The sequence below is a fragment of the Mus caroli genome, unplaced genomic scaffold (genome assembly GCF_978045245.1).
Source record: "Mus caroli unplaced genomic scaffold, Mus_caroli_1 scaffold_9, whole genome shotgun sequence".
Lineage (NCBI taxonomy): Eukaryota > Metazoa > Chordata > Mammalia > Rodentia > Muridae > Mus > Mus caroli.
Window position 1 is genome coordinate 31,095,968 of NW_028227264.1, and position 21,366 is coordinate 31,117,333.

The following is a 21,366-nucleotide window of genomic DNA, read 5'->3' on the forward strand; positions in this document are numbered from 1 at the left end:
TTTCAGAGAGGAACTAAGAAAGGGGATAGCATTTAAAATGTAAACGAAGAAACATTGCTGCAGACTTATCCCTTTTATGGGTCCCCTATCTTCGTGGAAGGCTCTCTAGTTTCAGGTGGGCAAGGAATCAGCGAATGACAACCAAATAGGACATGAGAGAACTTGTTGAATTTGAGTGTAATTTTTCAAATTGAGCATCAAACTTTTTATACAGAAGAGTACCAAGAAACCAGGAGAGACTCATCAGTTGAGTTACAGTGACACAATACAAAAGGATCAAAAGATGGCTGGCACCAAGTCGCATTTACCACTAAGTAAATGCTAGTCTATTGTTAAGCCCACCACCAGGGGTTCTTAATAAATGCCTGATTTATGCTGTTTCTTTGGGCCTAGGGAAGAAACCTGTCTCAGGGGGATTCCCTAACTCTTTCATGGTAAACCTACCCATTCACTAGGCCATTGTGCATCCCTTTGTTTGGGTGAGACTGGCTACTGTCCTAAGTAATCACTCTGCAGACTATCCCCAGGGATATTCTAGCTCTGTTCTTTGTAATGCCTAATTAGTTTAACTGTCTCTACTAGAAGTAAATTTGAATGTTACTGAATAGATAACCTTCTTACTGAATTCCTACTGAATTCCAAGCTCATCAGCTTCAAGGATTTTTCTAGGACATTGGAACACTGGTGGATGCCTACCTATGTCAGAATACTTTCTTTGAAGGCACTTATAATAAAACAATACTGAAAGAGAGCATGTGGATCCATACACCAGACTAATGTGGGGATAGGGTATGAGTATACGGGTTATGAGAATGCCAAGGTTCCAGGAGGTTGAGTTTCCTTGAAACTCTTTGCCTGGTGAGTGCTTCCAGGCCTCTGGGCCTGTCAAGCAGACTTCACTGGAGTGGACGTAGCAAACATCTAATAAAAAAAGAGTAAAACAATGGTCAACTTCTATCTTCTCAGGGAAAGGCAAATAAAAAGCACTTTGAATATTCATCTCACATAATGAGAATGGCTGAAATTAACAAAAAAACAGTGACAGCTCATTCTGGATAGGATGTGGTATAAGAGGAACACTCATCCATTGCTGGTGGGAGTGTAAAGTTGTACACCACACCCACTATGGAAATTAGTATGGTGATTCCTCAGAAAGATGGGAATTAATCTACCTCAAGATTCATCTATACGACTCTTGTGGTAGCTGCTTCATCCTACCATAGAAACACTTGTTCAACCATGTTGATTGCTGCTCTATTCATAATAGACAGAATTTGCAAATAAGCTAGATGTCATTTAACAGAGGAATGAATAAAAAATATATTTGCACAATTGAATATTGCTAAAAAATTACATCATGAAATCTGTAGGCAAATGGATGGAACCAGATGGAAAACTTCCAGAGTGAAGTATACCAGACTCGAAAAAATGAATGTCATATGCATTCACTTATGTGAAGATAATGGCTGTCAATTTAATAATATTCAAGCTACAATCTGTAGAATAACATGATAGGTATAGATCAAGAAAGTAAAGGGAACAGATAGAACTCTTTGGGAAAGGAAAATAAAACCGATAATTATGGATGAATGGGGACTAGACTAGGAGGATCAAATGGGGAGGGGATGAGTTGTGGTATGGAATACAGGGAGAGACAGATAAAAGGAATCTATTGAGGGGTAGTGTGGAGACTTAATTCATTAGAAACTTTCTAAAATATATACATACATGAAGCAAATATAAATGAGATGACCAAATAATGGAGGAAAATGATTGTCAACTGGCCATTTCTTGTCACCAAATGAAACTTCCAGTACTGGGATTGGATTACATCTAATTAAGTTGTTGGCCAAAGAGTCCCAACATGAATCCCCAAACTCAGAATGTTGCCAAGTTTATAGATTGCTCTATACAAACTGAAAGTGCTCATTGTTTAAGATAATACCCAGACAACTCATTAAACATAAAGATGTTGAAGTGATGCCTACATAAATCTCTATCTCCTACTTCCCATTGTCTTTGGTACTGAAGGTATTCTACATGCTTTTAAAAGAGAAGTATAAATATCAAGCCACCCACAACAGTGTACTGCCTACAAGATATGCTGGGGAAATGGTGGCACATTGTTGTTGGAAGTAACCAACCAATAACTAATTTGACTTGAGGCTCACCCTAAGAGATGGAAACCATTCCTGCCACTGCTTAGGTGAATAAGAAACTGAGATTATATAGCCCAGGGTCATATGGTAAAACCAAATAAGTCTGACCCCCACTCACCCCCCCCCCAAAAAAAAAAAGAAAGAAAGAAGGAAGGAAGGAAGGAAGGAAGGAAGGAAGGAAGGAAGGAAGGAAGGAAGGAAGAGAGAAAGAAAGAAAAAAATGCAGTGATGAAATGACTCCTAATGATATTCACATAGATCAGTTTCTAATTCACCCATCATCAAAAAAGCTTCTTTCTGCAGCAGATAGAAACAAATACAGAGACCCACAGACAGACATTAGGCAAAAAGTAAGAGACCTTCGAAGGCTCAGTCCTAAATGAGACATATCCATCAAATTCCTCCTTACAGAGTTCAAGGAAAGACGCTGAATAGTTTAAGAACCAGGTGGAATGGAGGACACTAATAAAACAAGGAAAATCAACATAAGCCAAATTTATGTGAACACACAGACTGAGGAAGCTTGCACAGGGCCTGTGTGGGACTCCAGCAGGTCATTGGCACATAGATTTTGACTTACAATTTAATATTTTTACAAGGTGCTATTGAGTGGGTCTCTGATTCTTGTATCTTTTATTAGGCTTTCTTTATTTTGCTGGTTTATTCTGTCCATCTTCAGTGTAATATTGTTTGTTTTACATTTTATTTTGTTATATTTATTAGTATTATTTTTAGAAGTCTGTTATTTTCTAATGAAAGAAAGAGAAAAAGAATGGATCCAGATGGAAGGAGAAATGGGAAAGAACTGAGAAGAGTATGGAAAGAAAACACCATAATCATTATATATTAAGTGAGATAAGAAGCCATTATCAAAACAGAAAGAAAACATAAAAAAAGAATACTATGAGAAAGTATATAATATCTATTAATTCTTTTTATGAAAGCAGATGAGATAAAGGTAAATTATGGATATATTTAATTAGAAATAGTGTAGGACATTAAAAAATTACATGTGCCAACGCACTGTGAAACAATATATGTTGACTGACTGTTTGATTGATTGGATTGAATAATAAATGATTGACTTGTTTCTTTGGATTTTTTTTACCATTTCTTACCCTTGACGCTGTCTTGTCCAACCCTGATTTGACACTTTTTATTTTGTTTGGTGATATTTTATTTGGTTCTCTTTTTTAAAAGTGGGGGAAGGAAGGAAGGAAGGAAGGAAGGAAGGAAGGAAGGAAGGAAGGAAGGAAGGAAGGAAGGAAGGAAGGAAGGAAGGAAGGAACACCTAGACACTAAGGGAAAAGTTAACAACTGAACTATCAGTTATATCTACTAAGAGAAGAAAAATCAGTTCTTTCCAATAGAGATATGAGATGCGCATGTGTATATGAACCACTACAGTACAGATTTCATGAACAGGAGTAGTTGACCATAAAATGAGATTGTTCACAAATTTTGTGTGTACTTCTTATTTTTTTTAATTTTTAATATATTTTTATTACGTTTTTTCCTCAATTACATTTCCAATGCTATCCCAAAAGTCCCCCATACGCCCCCCCCCCCCACTTCTCTACCCACCCATTCCCATTCTTTTGGCCCTGGCATTCCCCTGTATTGGGGCATATAAAGTTTGGAAGTCCAATGGGCCTCTCTATCCAGTGATGGCCGACTAGGCCATCTTTCGATACATATGCAGCTAGAGACAAGAGCTCCGAGGTACTGGTTAGTTCATCATGTTGTTCCCCCTATAGGGTTGCACATCCCTTTAACTCCTTGGGCACTTTCTCTAGCTTCTCCATTGGGAGTCCTGTGATCCATCCGATAGCTGACTGTGAGCATCCACTTCTGTCTTTGCTAGGCCCCGGCATAGTCTCACAAGAGACAGCTATATCTGGGTCCTTTCAGCAAAATCTTGCTAGTGTATCCAATGGTGTCAGCGTTTAGAAGCTGAATATGGGATGGATCCCTGGATATGGCAGTCTCTAGATGGTCCATCCTTTCATCACAGCTCCAAACTTTGTCTGTGTAACTCCTTCCATGGGTGTTTTGTTCCCAAATCTAAGAAGGGGCATAGTGTCCACACTTTGGTCTTCATTCTTCTTGAGTTTCATGCATTTAGCAAATTGTATCTTATATCTTGGTTATCCTAAGTTTTGGGCAAATATCCACTTATCATTGAATACATATTGTGTGAGTTCCTTTGTGATTGTGTTACCTCACTCAAGATGATGCCTTCCAGGTCCATCCATTTGGTTAGGAATTTCATAAATTCATTCTTTTTAATAGCTGAGTAGTACTCCATTGTGTAAATGTGCCACATTTTCTGTATCCATTCCTCTGTTGAGGGACATCTGGGTTCTTTCCAGCTTCTGGCTATTATAAATAAGGCTGCTATGAACATAGTGGAGCATGGGTCCTTCTTACCGGTTGGGACATCTTCTGGATATATGCCCAGGAGAGGTATTGCTGGATCCTCCTGTAGTACTATGTCCAATTTTCTGAGGAACCGCCAGACTGATTTCCAGAGTGGTTGTACAAGCTTGCAATCCCACCAACAATGGAAGAGTGTTCCTCTTTCTCCACATCCTCGCCAGCATCTGCTGTCACCTGAATTTTTGATCTTAGCCGTTCTGACTGGTGTGAGGTGGAATCTCAGGGTTGTTTTGATTTGCATTTCCCTGATGATTAAGGATGTTGAACGTTTTTTCAGGTGCTTCTCTGCCATTCGGTATTCCTCAGGTGAGAAATCTTTGTTCAGGTCTGATCCCCATTTTTTAATGGGGTTGTTTGATTTTCTGGAGTCCACCTTCTTGAGTTCTTTATATATATTGAATATTAGTCCTTTATCTGATTAAGGATAGGTAAAGATTCTTTCCCAATCTGTTGGTGGTTTTTTTGTCTTATTGATGGTGTCTTTTGCCTTGCAGAAGATTTGCAGTTTCATGAGGTCCCACCTGTCAATTCTCGATCTTACAGCACAAGCCATTGCTGTTCCATTCAAGAATTTTTTCCCCTGTGCCCATATCTTCAAGGCTTTTCCCCACTTTCTCCTCTATAAGTTTCAGTGTCTCTGGTTTTATGTGAAGTTCCTTGATCCACTTAGACTTGACCTTAGTACAAGGACATAGGAATGGATCATTTCGCATTCTTCTACATGATAACAACCAGTTGTGCCAGCACCATTTGTTGAAAATGCTGTCTTTCTTCCACTGGATGGTTTTAGCTCCCTTGTCGAAGATCAAGTGACCGTAGGTATGTGAGTTCATTTCTGGGTCTTCAAATCTATTCCATTGGTCTACTTGTTTGTCACTATACCAGTACCATGCAGTTTTTATCACAATTGCTCTGTAGTAAAGCTTTAGGTCCTGCATGGTGATTCCACCAGAGATTCTTTTATCCTTGAGAATTGTTTTTGCTATCCTAGGTTTTTTATTCCAGATGAATTTGCAGATTGCATTTTCTAATTCGTTGAAGAATTGAGTTGGAATTTTGATGGGGATTGCATTGAATTTATAGATTGTTTTTGGCAAGATAGCCATTTTTACAATGTTGATCCTGCCAATCCATTAGCATGGGAGATCTTTCTATCTTCTGAGATCTTCTATAATTTCTTTCTTCAGAGACTTGAAGTTTTTATTATACAGATCTTTCACTTGCTTAGTTAGAGTCACGCCAAGATATTTTATATTATTTGTGACTATTGAGAAGGGTGTTGTTTCCTTATTTTCTTTCTCAGCCTGTTTATTCTTTGTGTAGAGAAAGGCCATTGATTTGTTGGAGTTAATTTTATATCCAGCTACTTCACCGAAGCTGTTTATCAGGTTTAGGAGTTCTCTGGTAGAATTTTTAGGGTCACTTATATATACTATCATATCATCTACAAAAAGTGATATTTTGACTTCATCTTTTCCAATTTGTATCCCTTTGATCTCCTATTGTTGTCCAATTGCTCTGGCTAGGACTTCAAGTACAATGTTGAATAGGTATGGAGAAAGTGGACAGCCTTGTCTAGTCCCTGATTTTAGAGGGATTGCTTCAAGCTTCTCACCATTTACTTTGATGTTGGCTACTGGTTTGCTGTAGATTGTTTTTATCATGTTTAGGTATGGGCCTTGAATTCCTGATCTTTCCAGTCTTTTATCATGAATGGGTGTTGGATCTTGTCAAATGCTTTTTCCACATCTAACGAGATGATCATGTGGTTTTTGTCTTTGAGTTTGTTTATATACTGGATTACGTTGATGGATTTCCATATATTGAACCATCCCTGCATCCCTGGGATGAAACCTACTTGGTCAGGATGGATGATTATTTTGATGTGTTCTTGGATTCGGTTAGCAAGAACTTTATTGAGGATTTTTGCATCAATATTCATAAGGGATATTGGTCTGAAGTTTTCTAACTTTGTTGGGTCTTTTTGTGGTTTAGGTATCAGAGTAATTGTGGCTTCATAGAATGAGTAGGGTAGAGTACCTTCTGTTTCTATTTTGTGGAATAGTTTGTGAAGAACTGGGATTAGATCTTCTTTGAAGGTGTGATAGAACTCTGCACTAAACCCATCTGGTCCTGGGCTTTTTTTGGTTGGGAAACTATTAATGACTGCTTCTATTTCTTTGGGGGATATAGGGCTGTTTAGATCATTAACCTGATCTGGATTCAACTTTGGTACCTCGTATCTGTCTAGGAACTTCTCCATTTCATCCAGGTTCTCCAGTTTTGTTGAGTATAGCCTTTGGTAGAAGGATCTGATGGTGTTTTGGATGTATTCAGGATCTGTTGTTATGTCTCATTTTTCATTTCTGATTTTGTTAAATAGAATGCTTTCCCTGTGCCCTCTAGTGAGTCTGGCTAAGGGTTTATCTATCTTGTTGATTTTCTCAAAGAACCAGCTCCTTGATTGGTTTATTCTTTGAATAGTTCTTCTTGTTTCCACTTGGTTAATTTCGCCCCTGAGTTTGATTATTTCCTGCTGTCTACTCCTCTTGGGTGAATTTGCTTCCTTTTTTTCTAGTGCTTTTAGGTGTGTTGTCAAGCTGCTAATGTGTGCTCTCTCTAGTTTCTTTTTGGAGGCACTCAGAGCTTTGAGTTTTCCTCCTAGAAATGCTTTCATTGCGTCCCATAAGTTTGGGTATGTTGTGGCTTCATTTTCATTAAACTCTAAAAAGTCCTTAATTTCTTTCTTTATTCCTTCCTTGACCAAGGTATCATTGAGAAGAGTGTTGTTCAGTTTCCACGTGAATGTTGGCTTTCTATTATTTATGTTGTTACTGAAGATCAGCCTTAGTCCATGGTGATCTGATAGGATGCATGTGACAATTTCAATATTTTTGTATATGTTGAGGCCTGTTTTGTGACCAATTATGTGGTCAATTTTGGAGAAGGTACCATGAGGTGCTGAGAAGAAGGTATATCCTTTTGTTTTAGGATAGAATGTTCTGTAGATATCTGCCAGATCCATTTGATTCATAATTTCTCTTAGTTTCACTGTGTCCCTGTTTAGTTTCTGTTTCCATGATCTGTCCATTGGTGAAAGTGGTGTGTTGAAGTCTCCCACTATTATTGTATGAGGTGCAATGTGTGCTTTGAGATTTACTAAAGTTTCTTTAATGAATGTGGCTGCCTTTGTATTTGGAGCATAGATATTCAGAATTGATTGTTCCTCTTGGAGGATTTTACTTTGATGAGTATGAAGTGCCCCTCCCTGTCTTTATTGATGACTTTGGGTTGGAAGTCAATCTTATGAGATATTAGAATAGCTACCCCAGCTTGTTTCTTCATACCATTTGCTTGGAAAATTGTTTTCCAGCCTTTCATTCTGAGGTAGTGTCTATCTTTTTCTCTGAGATGAGTTTCCTGTAAGCAGCAAAATGTTGGGTCTTGTTTGTGTAGGCAGTTTGTTAGTCTGTGTCTTTTTACTGGGGAGTTGAGTCCATTGATATTAAGAGATATTAAGGAAAAGTAATTGTTGCTTCCTGTTATTTTTGTTGTTAAAGTTGGCACTCTGTTCTTGTGGCTGTCTTCTTTTAGGTTTGTTGAGGGATTACCTTCTTGTTTTTTCTAATGTGTGGTTCTCATCCTTGTATTGGTTTTTTTCTGTTATTATCCTTTGAAGGGCTGGATTTGTGGAGAGATAATGTGTGAGTTTGGTTTTGTTGTGGAATACTTTGGTTTCTCCATCTATGTTAATTGAGAGTTTGGCTCGGTATAGTAGCCTGGGCTGGAATTTGTGTTCTTTTAGTGTCTGTATGACATCTCTCCAGGATCTTCTGGCTTTCATAGTCTCTGGTGAAAAATCTGGTGTAATTCTGATAGGCTTGCCTTTATATGTTACTTGGCCTTTTTATCTTACTGCTTTTAGTATTATATCTTTATTATTATTATTATTATTATTATTATTATTATTATTATTATTATTATTATATGTAAGTACACTGTAGCTGTCTTCAGACACTCCAGAAGAGGGCGCCAGATCTCGTTGCGGATCGTTGTGAGCCACCATGTGGTTGCTGGGATTTGAACTCTGACCTTCGGAAGAGCAGTCGGTGCTCTTACCCACTGAGCCATCTCACCACCCCCAGTATTCTATCTTTATTTAGTGCATTTGTTGTTCTGATTATTATGTGTCGGGAGGTATTTCTTTTCTGGTCCAGTCTATTTGGAGTTCTGTAGGCTTCTTGTATGTTCATGGGCATCTCTTTCTTTAGATTTGGGAAGTTTTCTTCTATAATTTTGTTGAAGATGTTTGCTGGTCCTTTGAGTTGAAAATCTTCATTCTCATCCACTCCTATTATCCGTAGGTTTGGTCTTCTCATTTTGTCCTGGATTTCCTGGATGTTTTGAGTTAGGATCTTTTTGCATTTTCCATTTTCTTTGATTGTTGTGCCGATGTTCTCTATGGAATCTTCTGCACCTGAGATTCTCTCTTCCATCTCTTGTATTCTGTTGCTGATGCTCCAATCTATGGTTCCAGATTTCTTTCCTAGGGTTTCTATGTCCAGTGTTGCCTCATTTTGGGTTTTCTTTATTGTGTCTACTTCCTTTTTTAGGTCTAATATGGTTTTGTTCATTTCCATCACCTGTTTGGATGTGTTTTCCTGTTTTTCTTTAAGGACTTCTACCTGTTTGGTTGTCTTTTCCTGTTTTTCTTTAAGGACTTCTACCTGTTTGATTGTGTTATCCTGTTTTTCTTTAAGGACTTGCAACTCTTTAGCAATGTTCTCCTGTAATTCTTTAAGTGAGTTATTAAAGTCCTTCTTGATGTCCTCTACCATCATCATGAGATATGCTTTTAAATCCAGGTCTAGCTTTTTGGGTGTGTTGGGGTGCCCTGGACTGGGCGAAGTGGGAGTGCTGGGTTCTGATGATGGTGAGTGGTCTTGGTTTCTGTTAGTAAGATTCTTACGTTTACCTTTTGCCATGTCTCTGTTTAGAGATTGTTCTTCTGGTGATTCTGATTAATGTCTATCAGCAGACCTGGGAGACAGGCTCTCTCCTCTGAGTTTCAGTGTTTAGAGCACTCTCTGCTGGCAAGCTCTCCTCTTACAGGGAGGGTGCACAGATATCTGGTGTTTGGACCTCCTCCTGGCCAAAGAATAAGGCCCAAAACAGAAAATTTCCCAGATGCTGTGTTGCTTTGGCAGGTCACAGAAGCTGTCAGCTTCTGTGGTGCACACTCTCACCTGTGCAGACTAAGTTCCTAAGTTCGGTGGAGTCCCAGAACCAAGATGGCACTCCCTGCTCCTGAGGCAGAGGGCTCCCATGCTGGGCAGACCACTGTCCTCCTGATGGGAGGGTGCCGGGTGTCTGTGGCCCCAAAAGGGTGCTGCCTCAGCGGCTCTGTGGCTCCTGCCTGTCCCAGAAGCTGTCTGCCTCTGTGGTGCACACTCTCACCTGTGCAGACTAAGTTCCTAAGTCCAGCGGAGTCCTTGGAACCAAGATGGTGCTCCCTGCCCCTGAGGCAGAGGGCTCCTGTGCAGGGCGGATTGTCGTGCCGATGTTGTCTATGGAGTCTTCTGCACCTGATATTCTCTCTTCCATCTCTTGTATTCTGTTGCTGATGCTCGTATCTATGGTTCCAGATTTCTTTCCTAGTGTTTCTATCTCCAGTGTTGCCTCAATTTGGGTTTTCTTCATTGTTTCTACTTCCCTTTTTAGGTCTTGGATGGTTTTATTCAATTCCATCACCTGTTTGGTCTGGTTTTCCTGCAATTCTTTAATGGATTTTTGTGCTTCCTCTTTAATGTCTTCTACCTGTTTAGCAGTGTTCTCCTGCAATTCTTTAAGGGATTTTTGTACTTCCTCTTTAATGTCTTCTACCTGTTTAGCAGTGTTCTCCTGCAATTCTTTAAGGGATTTTTGTGCTTCCTCTTTAATGTCTTCTACCTGTTTACCAGTGTTCTTTTTTATTTCTTTAAGTGTGTTATTAAAGTCCTTCTTGATGTCCTCTACCATCATCGTGAGATATGCTTTTAGAACCGGGTCTAGCTTTTTCGGTGTGTTGGGGTGCCCTAGACTGGGCGAGGTTGGAGTGCTGGGTTCTGATGATGGTGAGTGGTCTTGGTTTCTGTTAGTAAGATTCTTACGTTTACCTTTAGCTATCTGGTAATCTCTGGGATTAGTTGTTATTGTTGTCACTGTTTAAAGATTGGAGCAGACTCTGTGTTCCACTCACCAGAAGTCTCAAAATCCTGTGGTGGGTGTCGTGGGTAGCTGGCGGGTGTCAGCAGACCCTGTGCTCTAGCTACCCAGGTGCTGTTCAGACCGGAAGAGGCTTGTGGCCCTACTCAGGCCGGATTTCTGCCTCCCCAACCAAAGCAGTCTCAGGTCCCGCATGATTAGACTGGAGCAGAAGCTGTGTTCCACTCACCAGAAGTCTCAAAATCCTGTGGCGGGTGTCGTGGGTAGCTGTCCAGTGTCAGCAGACCCTGCGCCCTAGCTACCCTGGTGCTGGTCTGACCGGAAGAGGCTTGTCTCTATCTTAGTTCTAAAGTATTTAGATTACCCTGCTTCTTCTGGAAACTGAAACCCTAACACTGAGTCAAATCGTGGCTTCATTTTCATTAAACTCTAAAACATCTTTAATTTCTTTCTTTATTCCTTCCTTGACCAAGGTATCATTGAGGAGAGTGTTGTTTAGTTTCCATGTGAATGTTGGCTTTCTATTATTTATTTTGTTATTGAAGATCAGCCTTAGTCCATGGTGATCTAATAGGATGCATGGGACAATTTCAATATTTTTGTATCTGTTGAGGCCTGTTTTGTGACCAATTATATGGACAATTTTGGAGAAGGTACCATGAGGTGCTGAGAAGAAGGTATATTCTTTTGTTTTAGGATAAAATGTTCTGTAGATATCTGCCAGATCCATTTGTTTCATAACTTCTGTTAGCTTCACTGTGTCCCTGTTTAGTTCCTGTTTCCACCATCTGTCCATTGATGAAAGTGGTGTTTTGAAGTCTCCCACTATTATTGTGTGAGGTGCAATGTGTGCTTTGAACTTTACAAAAGTTTCTTTAATGAATGTGGCTGCCCTAGTATTTGTAGTAGAGGTATTCAGAATTGAGAGTTTCTTTTAGAAGATTTTATCTTTGATGAGTATGAAGTGCCCCTCCTTGTCTTTTTTGATGACTTTGGGTTGGAAGTCGATTTTATTAGATATTAGAATGGCTACTCCAGCTTATTTATTCAGACCATTTGCTTGGAAAATTGTTTTCCAGCCTTTCATTCTGAGGTAGTGTCTGTCTTTTTCCCTGAGATGGGTTTCCTGTAAGCAGCAGAATGTTGGATCCTGTTTGTGTAGCATGTCTTTTAGTCTATATCTTTTTATTGGGGCGTTGAGTACATTGATATTAAGAGATATTAAGGAAAAGTAATTGTTGCTTCCTGTTATTTTTGTTGTTAAATTTGGCATTCGGTTTTTGTGGCTGTCTTTTTTTAGGTTAGTTGAAGGATTACTTTCTTTTTTTTTCTAGGAAGTGGTTTCCGTCCTTGTATTGGTTTTTATCTGTTATTATTCTTTGAAGGGCTGGATTTGTGGAAAGATATTGTGCAAATTTGGTTTTGTGGTGGAATAGTTTGGTTTCTCCATCTATGGTAATTGCAAGTTTGTCTGGGTATAGTGGCCTGGGCTGGCATTTGTGTTCTCTTAGTGTCTGTATAACATCTGTTCAGGATCTTCTGGCTTTCATAGTCTTTGGTAAAAAATCTGGTGTAATTCTGATAGGCCTGCTTTATATGTTACTTGACCTTTTCCCCTTACTGCTTTTACTATTCTGTCTTTATTTAGTGCATTTGTTGTTTTGATTGTTATGTGTCAGGAGGAATTTCTTTTCTGGTCCATTCTATTTGGAGGTCTGTAGGCTTCTTGTATGTTCATGTTCATGTCTTTCTTTAGGTTTGGAAAGATTTTTTCTATAATTTTGTTGATGATATTTGCTGGCCCTTTGAGTTGAAAATCTTCTTTCTCATCTACTCCTATTATCCATAGGTTTGGTCTTCTCATTGTGTCCTGGATTTCCTGGATGTTTCAAGCTAAGATCTTTTTGCATTTTGCATTTTCTTTGATTGTTGTGCTGATGTTCTCTATGGAATCTTCTGCACCTGAGATTCTCTCTTCCATCTCTTGAATTCTATTACTGATGCTATCATCTATGTTTCCAGATTTCTTTCCTAGGGTTTCTATCTCCAGGATTGCCTCACTTTGGGTTTTCTTTATTGTGTCCACTTCCCTTTTTAGGTTTAGTATGGTTTTGTTCATTTCCATCACCTGATTGGATGTGTTTTCCTGTTTTTCTTTAAGGACTTGTAACTCTTTAGAAGCGTTCTCCTGTATTTCTTTAAGTGAGTTATTAAAGTCCTCCTTGATGTCCTCTACCATCATCATGAGATATGCCTTTAAATCCGGGTCTAGCTTTTCGAGTGTGTTGGGGTACCCATGACTGGCTGAGGTGGGAGTGCTATGTTCTGATGATGGTGATTGGTCTTGGTTTCTGTTAGTAAGATTCTTATGTCTGCCTTTTGCCATCAGGTAAACTCTGGAGTCAGTTGTTATAGTTGTCTCTGGTTAGAGATTTTCCCTCCTGTGATTCTGTTAGCTTCTATCAGCAGACCTGGGTGACTAGCTCTCTCCTGAGTTTCAGTGGTCAGAGTACTCTCTACAGGCAAGCTCTCCACTTGCATTGAAGGTGCACAGATATCTGACCCAGAAGCTGTCACCCTCTGAAGTCCATACTCTCACCTCAGCAGACTCGACTTCATTCTTCCTAAAGAAATTAAAACTATAGTCTTAAGTACAGGCTCCAGAAATGCTCTTGCTGCCTACATGGCTGCTATGATTTCATGTATTTCCATCTGACTTCTCAGATCAACTAGCATGATGACTTCTAAAACTCAACAAAGAATGTAGCAGAGTGACTTCAGAAAATGTCTGAGTCCTTTTGTATAGGCCCCTGGACAAAAACTGGTGGGGGTGTGTGTGTGTGTGTGTGTGTGTGTGTGTGTGCATGTATATGCACACATGTGCACATGTGTGCATATATGTGTGTGCATTTATGTATACATTTACATATATATAAACATATACATACTATATATGTGTGTAAATATGTGTGTGTGTGCATTTTTGTGTTCTTCTTTCTCTTATGTAAATTTTACTGGAATTTTTGTGTTCTTCTTTCTCTTTCTTATGTGAATTTTACTGGAATTTTCCAGTGGTTAAAATATGCCTGACTTTGCAGCAGACTAAATACCTGTGCAAATATACAATCAAATGTATTTTAATTAGGCTATAGATTAACAAGATTTCCAGAAACAAATTCATTCATTTCACAATTTTTTCAAAAGAATTAAATATGTTATAACGTATAATTGTAATATTCATTTTAATCTATTACTTGTAATAAGTCATAACCATTTTTGATATTTTCTCAGCTTTACTTTTTAAGGTTACAAATATTAATTAAAACATAAATAAAAGCTGATTGTGGTCTTTAATGGTTGTTAGGAATTTAAAAGTATCCTGAAGTGAAAATTTTTGAACAGGAATATATATCCTGCCTATAGTTCTTATTCATTATAAAGTATTAAGCCATGTTAATTAAAAAGTTTAAATCATTAGCTGTATATAATACTGAATGACTATAGCATTACTACAGAATATACTCTACCAATCTTAACCTGAAACTAAACTTTTCGAATTCACATTCACACTTGCTTTTTGTATTTGCTATCAGACACACAAGTGATCATGATAAGCCCAAGACTAAAGTCTGAAAACTTCAGGAGTCAGGCATGGGAAGTCCATTGAGACTGAGACAATGTATTGCCTTAGTAGACATAAAAAATAAAACTAGCCAAGGGTGCCTGCCTCCTGTTTTTCTCTTATCCCAAAACAAACCAGGTGAAACATTAATGTCAAAAACAATTTAGAAATATGTCCAAATAACTACTTCCACACTAAGGTAACATGATTTTGTGAGTTAAGGCTGTGTTCCTAGGATCCATGGCTAGGTGACTCTGATGGAGGTGAAAAACTGTCTTCACAGTCACACAGGAGAGATGAAGTATTGTTTGGGACAATGGTCTCACACCAGCTCCTCACAATCCTTTCATGATGCTGTTTTAGAGGTACTACTGGGTATCCTACTTATTAAGAATAGTTTTCACTCAGAGGCCAGCCTGGTCTACAAAGTGAGTTCCAGGACAGCCAGAGCTATACAGAGAAACCCTGTCTCAAAAAACCAAAAAAAAAAAAAAAAAAAAAAAAAGAATAGTTTTCACGATCCTGGGTTTTTGTTATGAGAAGTCATTACCAAGTGCTATGTCAGCTGAAGCGTATGTGTAACCACTAGCTGCTACTTGTGCTGTAATAGCAAGTCAGGATTAATGTCAACATTTAAACTTGGCTCAAATTAGTGAAATTCTTGAGATCAGAATTTTAATAATCACTTTTTATCTTCTGAAGTACAGAACTCCACTAGGGGCTAGCCAAATGATATTCAATGCTTACCAGAACTATTTCATGTAGGCTTGAATGCATCTGAGAATCCTCCATTTCTGCCACACAACAAGTAATACTTCAAGAAGAATCTTTCTGAACAAAGGTGAAATGTTTGGAGCCATAAGTGAAGCGATATGTAAATTAGGCAAGAAGAGGAATACTTCATGACCAATGTTGATATAATACCACAATTAATATTAATATTAATATTTTTTAATATGTGGGTGTTTCATGTACTTCTGGCCTAAGTACAAATGTTAGGCAGCATACCAAATACTAAAGATGATGAGTAATGGAGCAAACAGTGCAAAATATCACTGTAAACCACAGGGGCTAGAGCCTCAGTGTTCTTTTATTTTTTTTTTTTTTCGAGACAGGGTTTCTCTGTATAGCCCTGGCTGTCCTGGAACTCACTTTGTAGACCAGGCTGGCCTCGAACTCAGAAATCTGCCTGCCTCTGCCTCCCGAGTGCTGGGATTAAAGGCGTGCGCCACCACGCCCGGCGAGCCTCAGTGTTCTTAAGAACATGGTCAACCATGCTGATCTTTAGTGATGAAGGATTGCCAAATAAACCTTGGCAGTATTTTAAGCTGACAACAGAAAAGAATAACAGGAAAACATAAGGAGTTTTAATAGTATTAATATTAATAGCTAACTCTGATCACCAACCTTTGAGGTCAGTCTGAGGTCTTTCAATAAAACTTTAGCTTCATAGATAGCTATCATGTGTAAGTATTTTCATCTATTGCATTTAACCAAATAATAGTTTAAGTATATTTTACCACAACAATTCATTCAATAAAGCAAATATACTTGGTAATCTTGGTGAAAGCACATGTCATTTTCTACAGTTTATTTCTAAAATACTTTATTTCTTTCAAAAGACTTATACTTTCTATTCATGTTATCATCTTAATATCATTTGTTCTTAATATAATGCATCGTTCATACACAGAACTAAGAAGGAAGATAGATTAAAAAGTAGCAATGATTCCATACTGTATGATTTTTTACCTTCCTCAGAACAGCACTGAGTTATCTAGACAATCTGTACCTTTTCTGTTATGCAAATTTAGCACAAGTCTTCAACCACCTCCTCTTACTGTTTTAGTATATCCACAATCTGAACTTTAAATCCACTGTCATAACAGGAGCATCTTCTCACATAGTCATTTGTGAATTCATGCTTCCTTTTTTCTCTTTGGATTTCTAGAAATTTATGTATTAAAAGGAAAGTTATTTTTATGATGTAGGTTCTTTCTTTTGTTGCCTTTTTAAATGTATTTCTAACTCACATTCCTATAAAATATACTAAATTGTTAACAGCATTGGCTGTCCTTTAGATAGAATGAACCATCTAAGTTCCTTTCATAAAAAGATAAAAGTATATTGTCATCCTTCAATTATATCTATTCCCTGGCTTTGCCATTGGAACAAAGTTATGATACCATCATAGACCACACAAAGTCCTAAGATTGTGACAGTCTACTATTCTAGGTTTTCATGCAAATAAGCATCATACAGAAAACAATGTTGTCACCCCTTTTAAATAAATAATGTTGCTTATTATTATGTTTTTAAGTTCAGTAAGAAAAAAATTTTAAATATAGTTTAAATATATAGTTAAAATAAAGAAAATAACAAGATACTTTAAACAAAAATGTTAACTAAGGTTCAAAATTCTAAAATAATTGTGTTCAAAACTCAGTAATTGTATAGGCATATATTATGAACATATATATATATTATGTATATATATATATAGTAACTTGTATATTTAGTTTAGTTTTAAAAATATTTAAAATATTTTGAGGTTATAAAATCTTGTTAATTGTTCAGTTGTTAATTTAGTTATATTTACATTATCAATAATTTATCTCTGAATTTTCAGAATCAAAGAAAATGAGAAAACCTCCAGAAGGTAAAAGAAATACTTGAAATATTTTCTTTTGGGGGTTAGGGATGTCTAGTACTTGGTACTTAATGAGCCCTTAAGTTGAATTTTTACCCCTTAATGATTCAGCTAGAAGAAAAATCTTTATATGGAATTGAAAAGAGGAAAAAAAGAAAAAGAGCAAGAACAAGGGAGTGAGAGAGGAGATAGAAAGAAAGAGAGGGGAGTGCTTTAGTTCAGGGACAAGCATACTTGTCAATCATGTTTTCTCACATTCTAGCCAACACAAAACAATACTACTAATAATAATGACATCAAGCTATGATATATTGCAATATTCATCTATCATGAACCTTTTTAATTATTTCAAAAATATGATTATTTTATGAGACACTGAACATTATTACATATCAAATACATAAATTTAGTTACTTTGTTTTCTTATTAACATAGCAACTCAGTTAGTAGTTGAAATATACCTTTTTTGTCTTGATTTCAATCATTACCCATTTGGCAAGTTACCCTCTGTTTTCTGAACTTATACATGTAGAAGGTATTTATTCATGAACACTAAGACTACCAGATATAAATAGCTCAGTTTATTAAGCACTATAATTCTAGACCTTTTCATTGTTGAATAATGTTTCTGTCAATACATGGGATAATTAGTGATATCTCAAAGCAGGACACACTGTGAAATTCAAAAGAACTCATGGGGAGGAAGGTTGCGGGAGACTCCACTCTATCCTTTGTTGTGTAGTAAATGTATCTCAAAATCCTTTTTTTTCAACAGAACAACCCAAGGGAAAAAGTAAGGAAATGCATGCAAAGTCTAAAGTTTGTGCAAACTTGCCTCCACTATATAGAATTGACCAGCTGGTGTAATTAAATTTCAAATTTCAGTGTTTAATACATGTGGACTTTGTTTGTGTCTTGCTTTGAATATTTTAGGGGGGGTATGTTATTTATTGATTTTTCTGCATCCATGAGAATGTGTAAACTGTAGATCAGAGTAGCATATAAACCATAGCAAGCATTCTCACACCCATTTGACTCATAGAAGTAGCTAATAAAACCTCGAATTTTTTACCATACCTGCATTCTATTGATGCCATAATGTAATGTTTGTGTAACTTTAGTGGTGACATCTAGTTACTTCTCCATTCTTAGAAAACACTAAGTATTGATTTCCAGACTCTTTCCTATTATCTCATTGTTGAGGTCCAGGAATTATCTCACAGACCACATGATCACACATCTCAGTCAGACTGGGGAAGTTTGTTGAACATATGCCCCAGGACTGATCAGGACCACAATCCAGATTCAGGAACTGAATTGTGACATTGAGTTAAGATCTTACAGGGTTTTTAAGCCTAAAATCCACAGATATCTGTGTCAAGTTATTCTACCAATCAGAATTTATGGATAGGGAATTTCCTTAAGAATATGTTTTTATTCTCTTGCTATTGGTTGGGATGTTCAACTGTGGCAAAGGACTTGCCTTGTCTAATACTCATGTCTTAACTTGTCTATGAGGATGGGACTTGTCTTGCCTAATATTCATGTAGTAACTTGCAAGCCATGATGTAAGTTACCTACATACATGTCTCTTTCTTCCAAATAGGATGTCAGCTCCTAGGGAGGTCTTGGGAGCTTAAACTTTACTTGACAATAACTCAAAATTGAAGTCTTATACAAAATAGTTTCTTACATTGAAGCAGGTGCTCTTTGATGTTGGGGTCCATCCCAGGGGCAACTTGTGAAAGCAAATATCATAAAAAGCTAATACACAGATGCAGGAAGTGCTACTGGGTGGTTGCTTTGGAGCTGAGCTTATTATTTCCGGGGCACATAACATAATAAGTAATCAACTTGGCCATCAGAAAGCATTTTGGTAACAACATAAACAAAATGTGAGAAAGTTTCCTTATAATGGCAGGCTAGCCAGGTAACAGTTACCTAGGACTTAATATTCCCTCTAGGCCTTATTCTTTTACCTAGGACTTGTAACCTACAAATATTTTGGTATATTAATATTCAATTTCCATAAATTATAAGCTAATTGCAATAAAACTGCTAGAGATCCATTTTTAAGGACCATCTACAATTATACAGCACACTATTGATATTGCTTGCCAAACAGTTGAGTAACACTATATGCCTCTAAGTCTCTGTTTTTGTAAAAGTATAGCTAGCATGCTTAAGAGACAATTTAACAGTCATTGAAATTAGCACACTTCTAGGACGATAGATGAATGACTCCAATGGCATTCAAAACTTCTGCTTTAAAATACATGTCAGCTTAAAAATATACATATTTTCGTTGTTACAACATTGAAACATCCTATTATAAAACTGCTCTAAAATAGCCCATGGAAAGAAATGTCCAATTATGCTACAAACCAGAAATAGGGAGCAATGTATCTATAGAGCAGTATACATTACTTCATGCCTGGATTGATAAGTGTGTACAGCTGGTATGATATCTGACACAGAGACAGAAACCACACCATAAAACATTATACTAGCATGAACATAGAGGCAACTAAAGATTTGAGAAATGCTATTATCTGTATATATAAATTTAGTATATTTAGTGTTGTGATCTAATCAGTGCTCAGCTTTTAGAAAACAATCAATGGCTCTTGTATTCCAGACTATTCCTTATTATTATTATTATTGTAATCTACAAATATTTTGACATGCTCATATTCCTTCTCCCTACAAGAATTACAGACTCATTGCAAATATTGTTAAGATGAAATAAATAAAATAGAATAAACTTCACAATTGTTCAACACTTTTAGGAATACATTTAGGATGTTTAACTTTAGCTAAGCAACACACTTTTATTTTTGCCTTTTAACATATGTTCGATCTATTTGTTTATTTATCTCCCTGCTAGCAACTATGTCAGAGGAGAATATGTTGCCTAAAATATACATATCAGTACATGCTTGAAAAACAAAATTGTTCTAGGAGAGTTTGATGCATTGGCCAGAGAAGAATCTGTGACACTCTTTCATCCTAAAATCTGGTATATGGAGTTCTTTCAATGTAAACATCTTCCTAACATCTGATTGCATTCACTACATAAAATATTAAATCTTTCCCTTGCTTTTTACTTCACTGGTACTATTTATCATTACTGCTCAATTTTATTCCTGTGATTAAATTGACAAGTTGTCAAGTCAAAATAAGAATTGGAACATAAAAATAACATAAAGCTATCAAATTATTGCCAGCACTTCCTATAAAAATAGTACTTATTTATGTGACAAATTATCTTGCGAAAAGAATCATTCCTTTTTCTCTTAATGTGGATAAGGGAGTTTCTGAAGGAATTACCACCTAAAGAGGATTCTAGTATAACATATATTCTGCAATGTCTTTGCTTGTTCCTGCCTGCCTCCTTACTCTATCTTAGCACTTAAATATTACCATCAAAGTCCTTATTGTCACTAAATAAATCCCCAAGAAAAGGATTGGGAGAGGAATTACACATAAAATGCATCCAGATTCAACTTTTTGTAACTTATTTTAAGGCAACTATAGTAATTATATTTTGTGCTTATTTTTTATCCAAACTATCATTGAAGTTATTATAAAATAAAGGCAAGCTTGAAGTTTTCCTCCCTTAAGGGATTTACATTATATTTCTGGTTTCTATTCGCCCCCCCCACCAAAAAAAATCTTAATATTCAGAATATTTCAATGCTGTGCTAAGAGAACACACTCGTTGAACTAGGAAGAAAAGGCCCTCCTGAGGATGAGATGTTCATCATTTTGTGACACTCATGAGTTGCTGTGGTCTAGCATCAACAATGCATGTTTGTCTGTATTAAAACAAATTATTTAGAAAACATAAATTATAGTTATGTTAACAATGATAATCTGTTTTAGAACAGGAAAAGAAAGAAAAGCACATAGAACCAGGTAACAATTTTAATGTTCTATTTTTAAATTTTTATGTTATTTAATTCATATCTGAATACTGAATTTTAATGGTTGTCACAGACTGTTTATTCACCCTCTCCCCGCTTTCTTTTTGTTTCACACAGCAAAGACACCAAAAAAGGAACATCCAGGTGAGTTAGACTGGTATACATCAATTGATTTTCCCAGGAGGCAAACATGATATGGGCTTATAAATATAATGCCACAAAAGACAGGAAATCTCTTCATTTCACTCTCTGTATTCTGAGCTCTTGCCAGAATCAATATCACTACAGTTTGAGAAAAGGGAGAGCAAGTGTTGTGTTGTCTCCTCATTGCTAAACATGTGTCTATGAATTGGCAGTAACAGATCC

The 21,366-nt window shown here is 36.9% G+C and overlaps 1 protein-coding gene across 14 annotated transcripts in view; it reads left to right on the forward strand.

Annotated features, from left to right (window-relative positions):
* LOC115032149 (triadin-like) overlaps nt 1-21,366 on the forward strand; it is a 280,731-nt gene that overhangs the window by 110,509 nt on the left and 148,856 nt on the right. For 13 of the 14 annotated variants that reach the window (XM_085842738.1, XM_085842726.1, XM_085842728.1 and 10 more), the window contains 4 exons: nt 17,054-17,083; nt 17,850-17,867; nt 20,960-20,992; nt 21,118-21,144. In XM_085842738.1, the coding sequence (XP_085698864.1) occupies nt 17,054-17,083; nt 17,850-17,867; nt 20,960-20,992; nt 21,118-21,144 (108 nt within the window). The remainder of the gene's footprint in view (nt 1-17,053; nt 17,084-17,849; nt 17,868-20,959; nt 20,993-21,117; nt 21,145-21,366) is intronic. The other variant, XM_085842733.1, reaches the window with a different exon arrangement.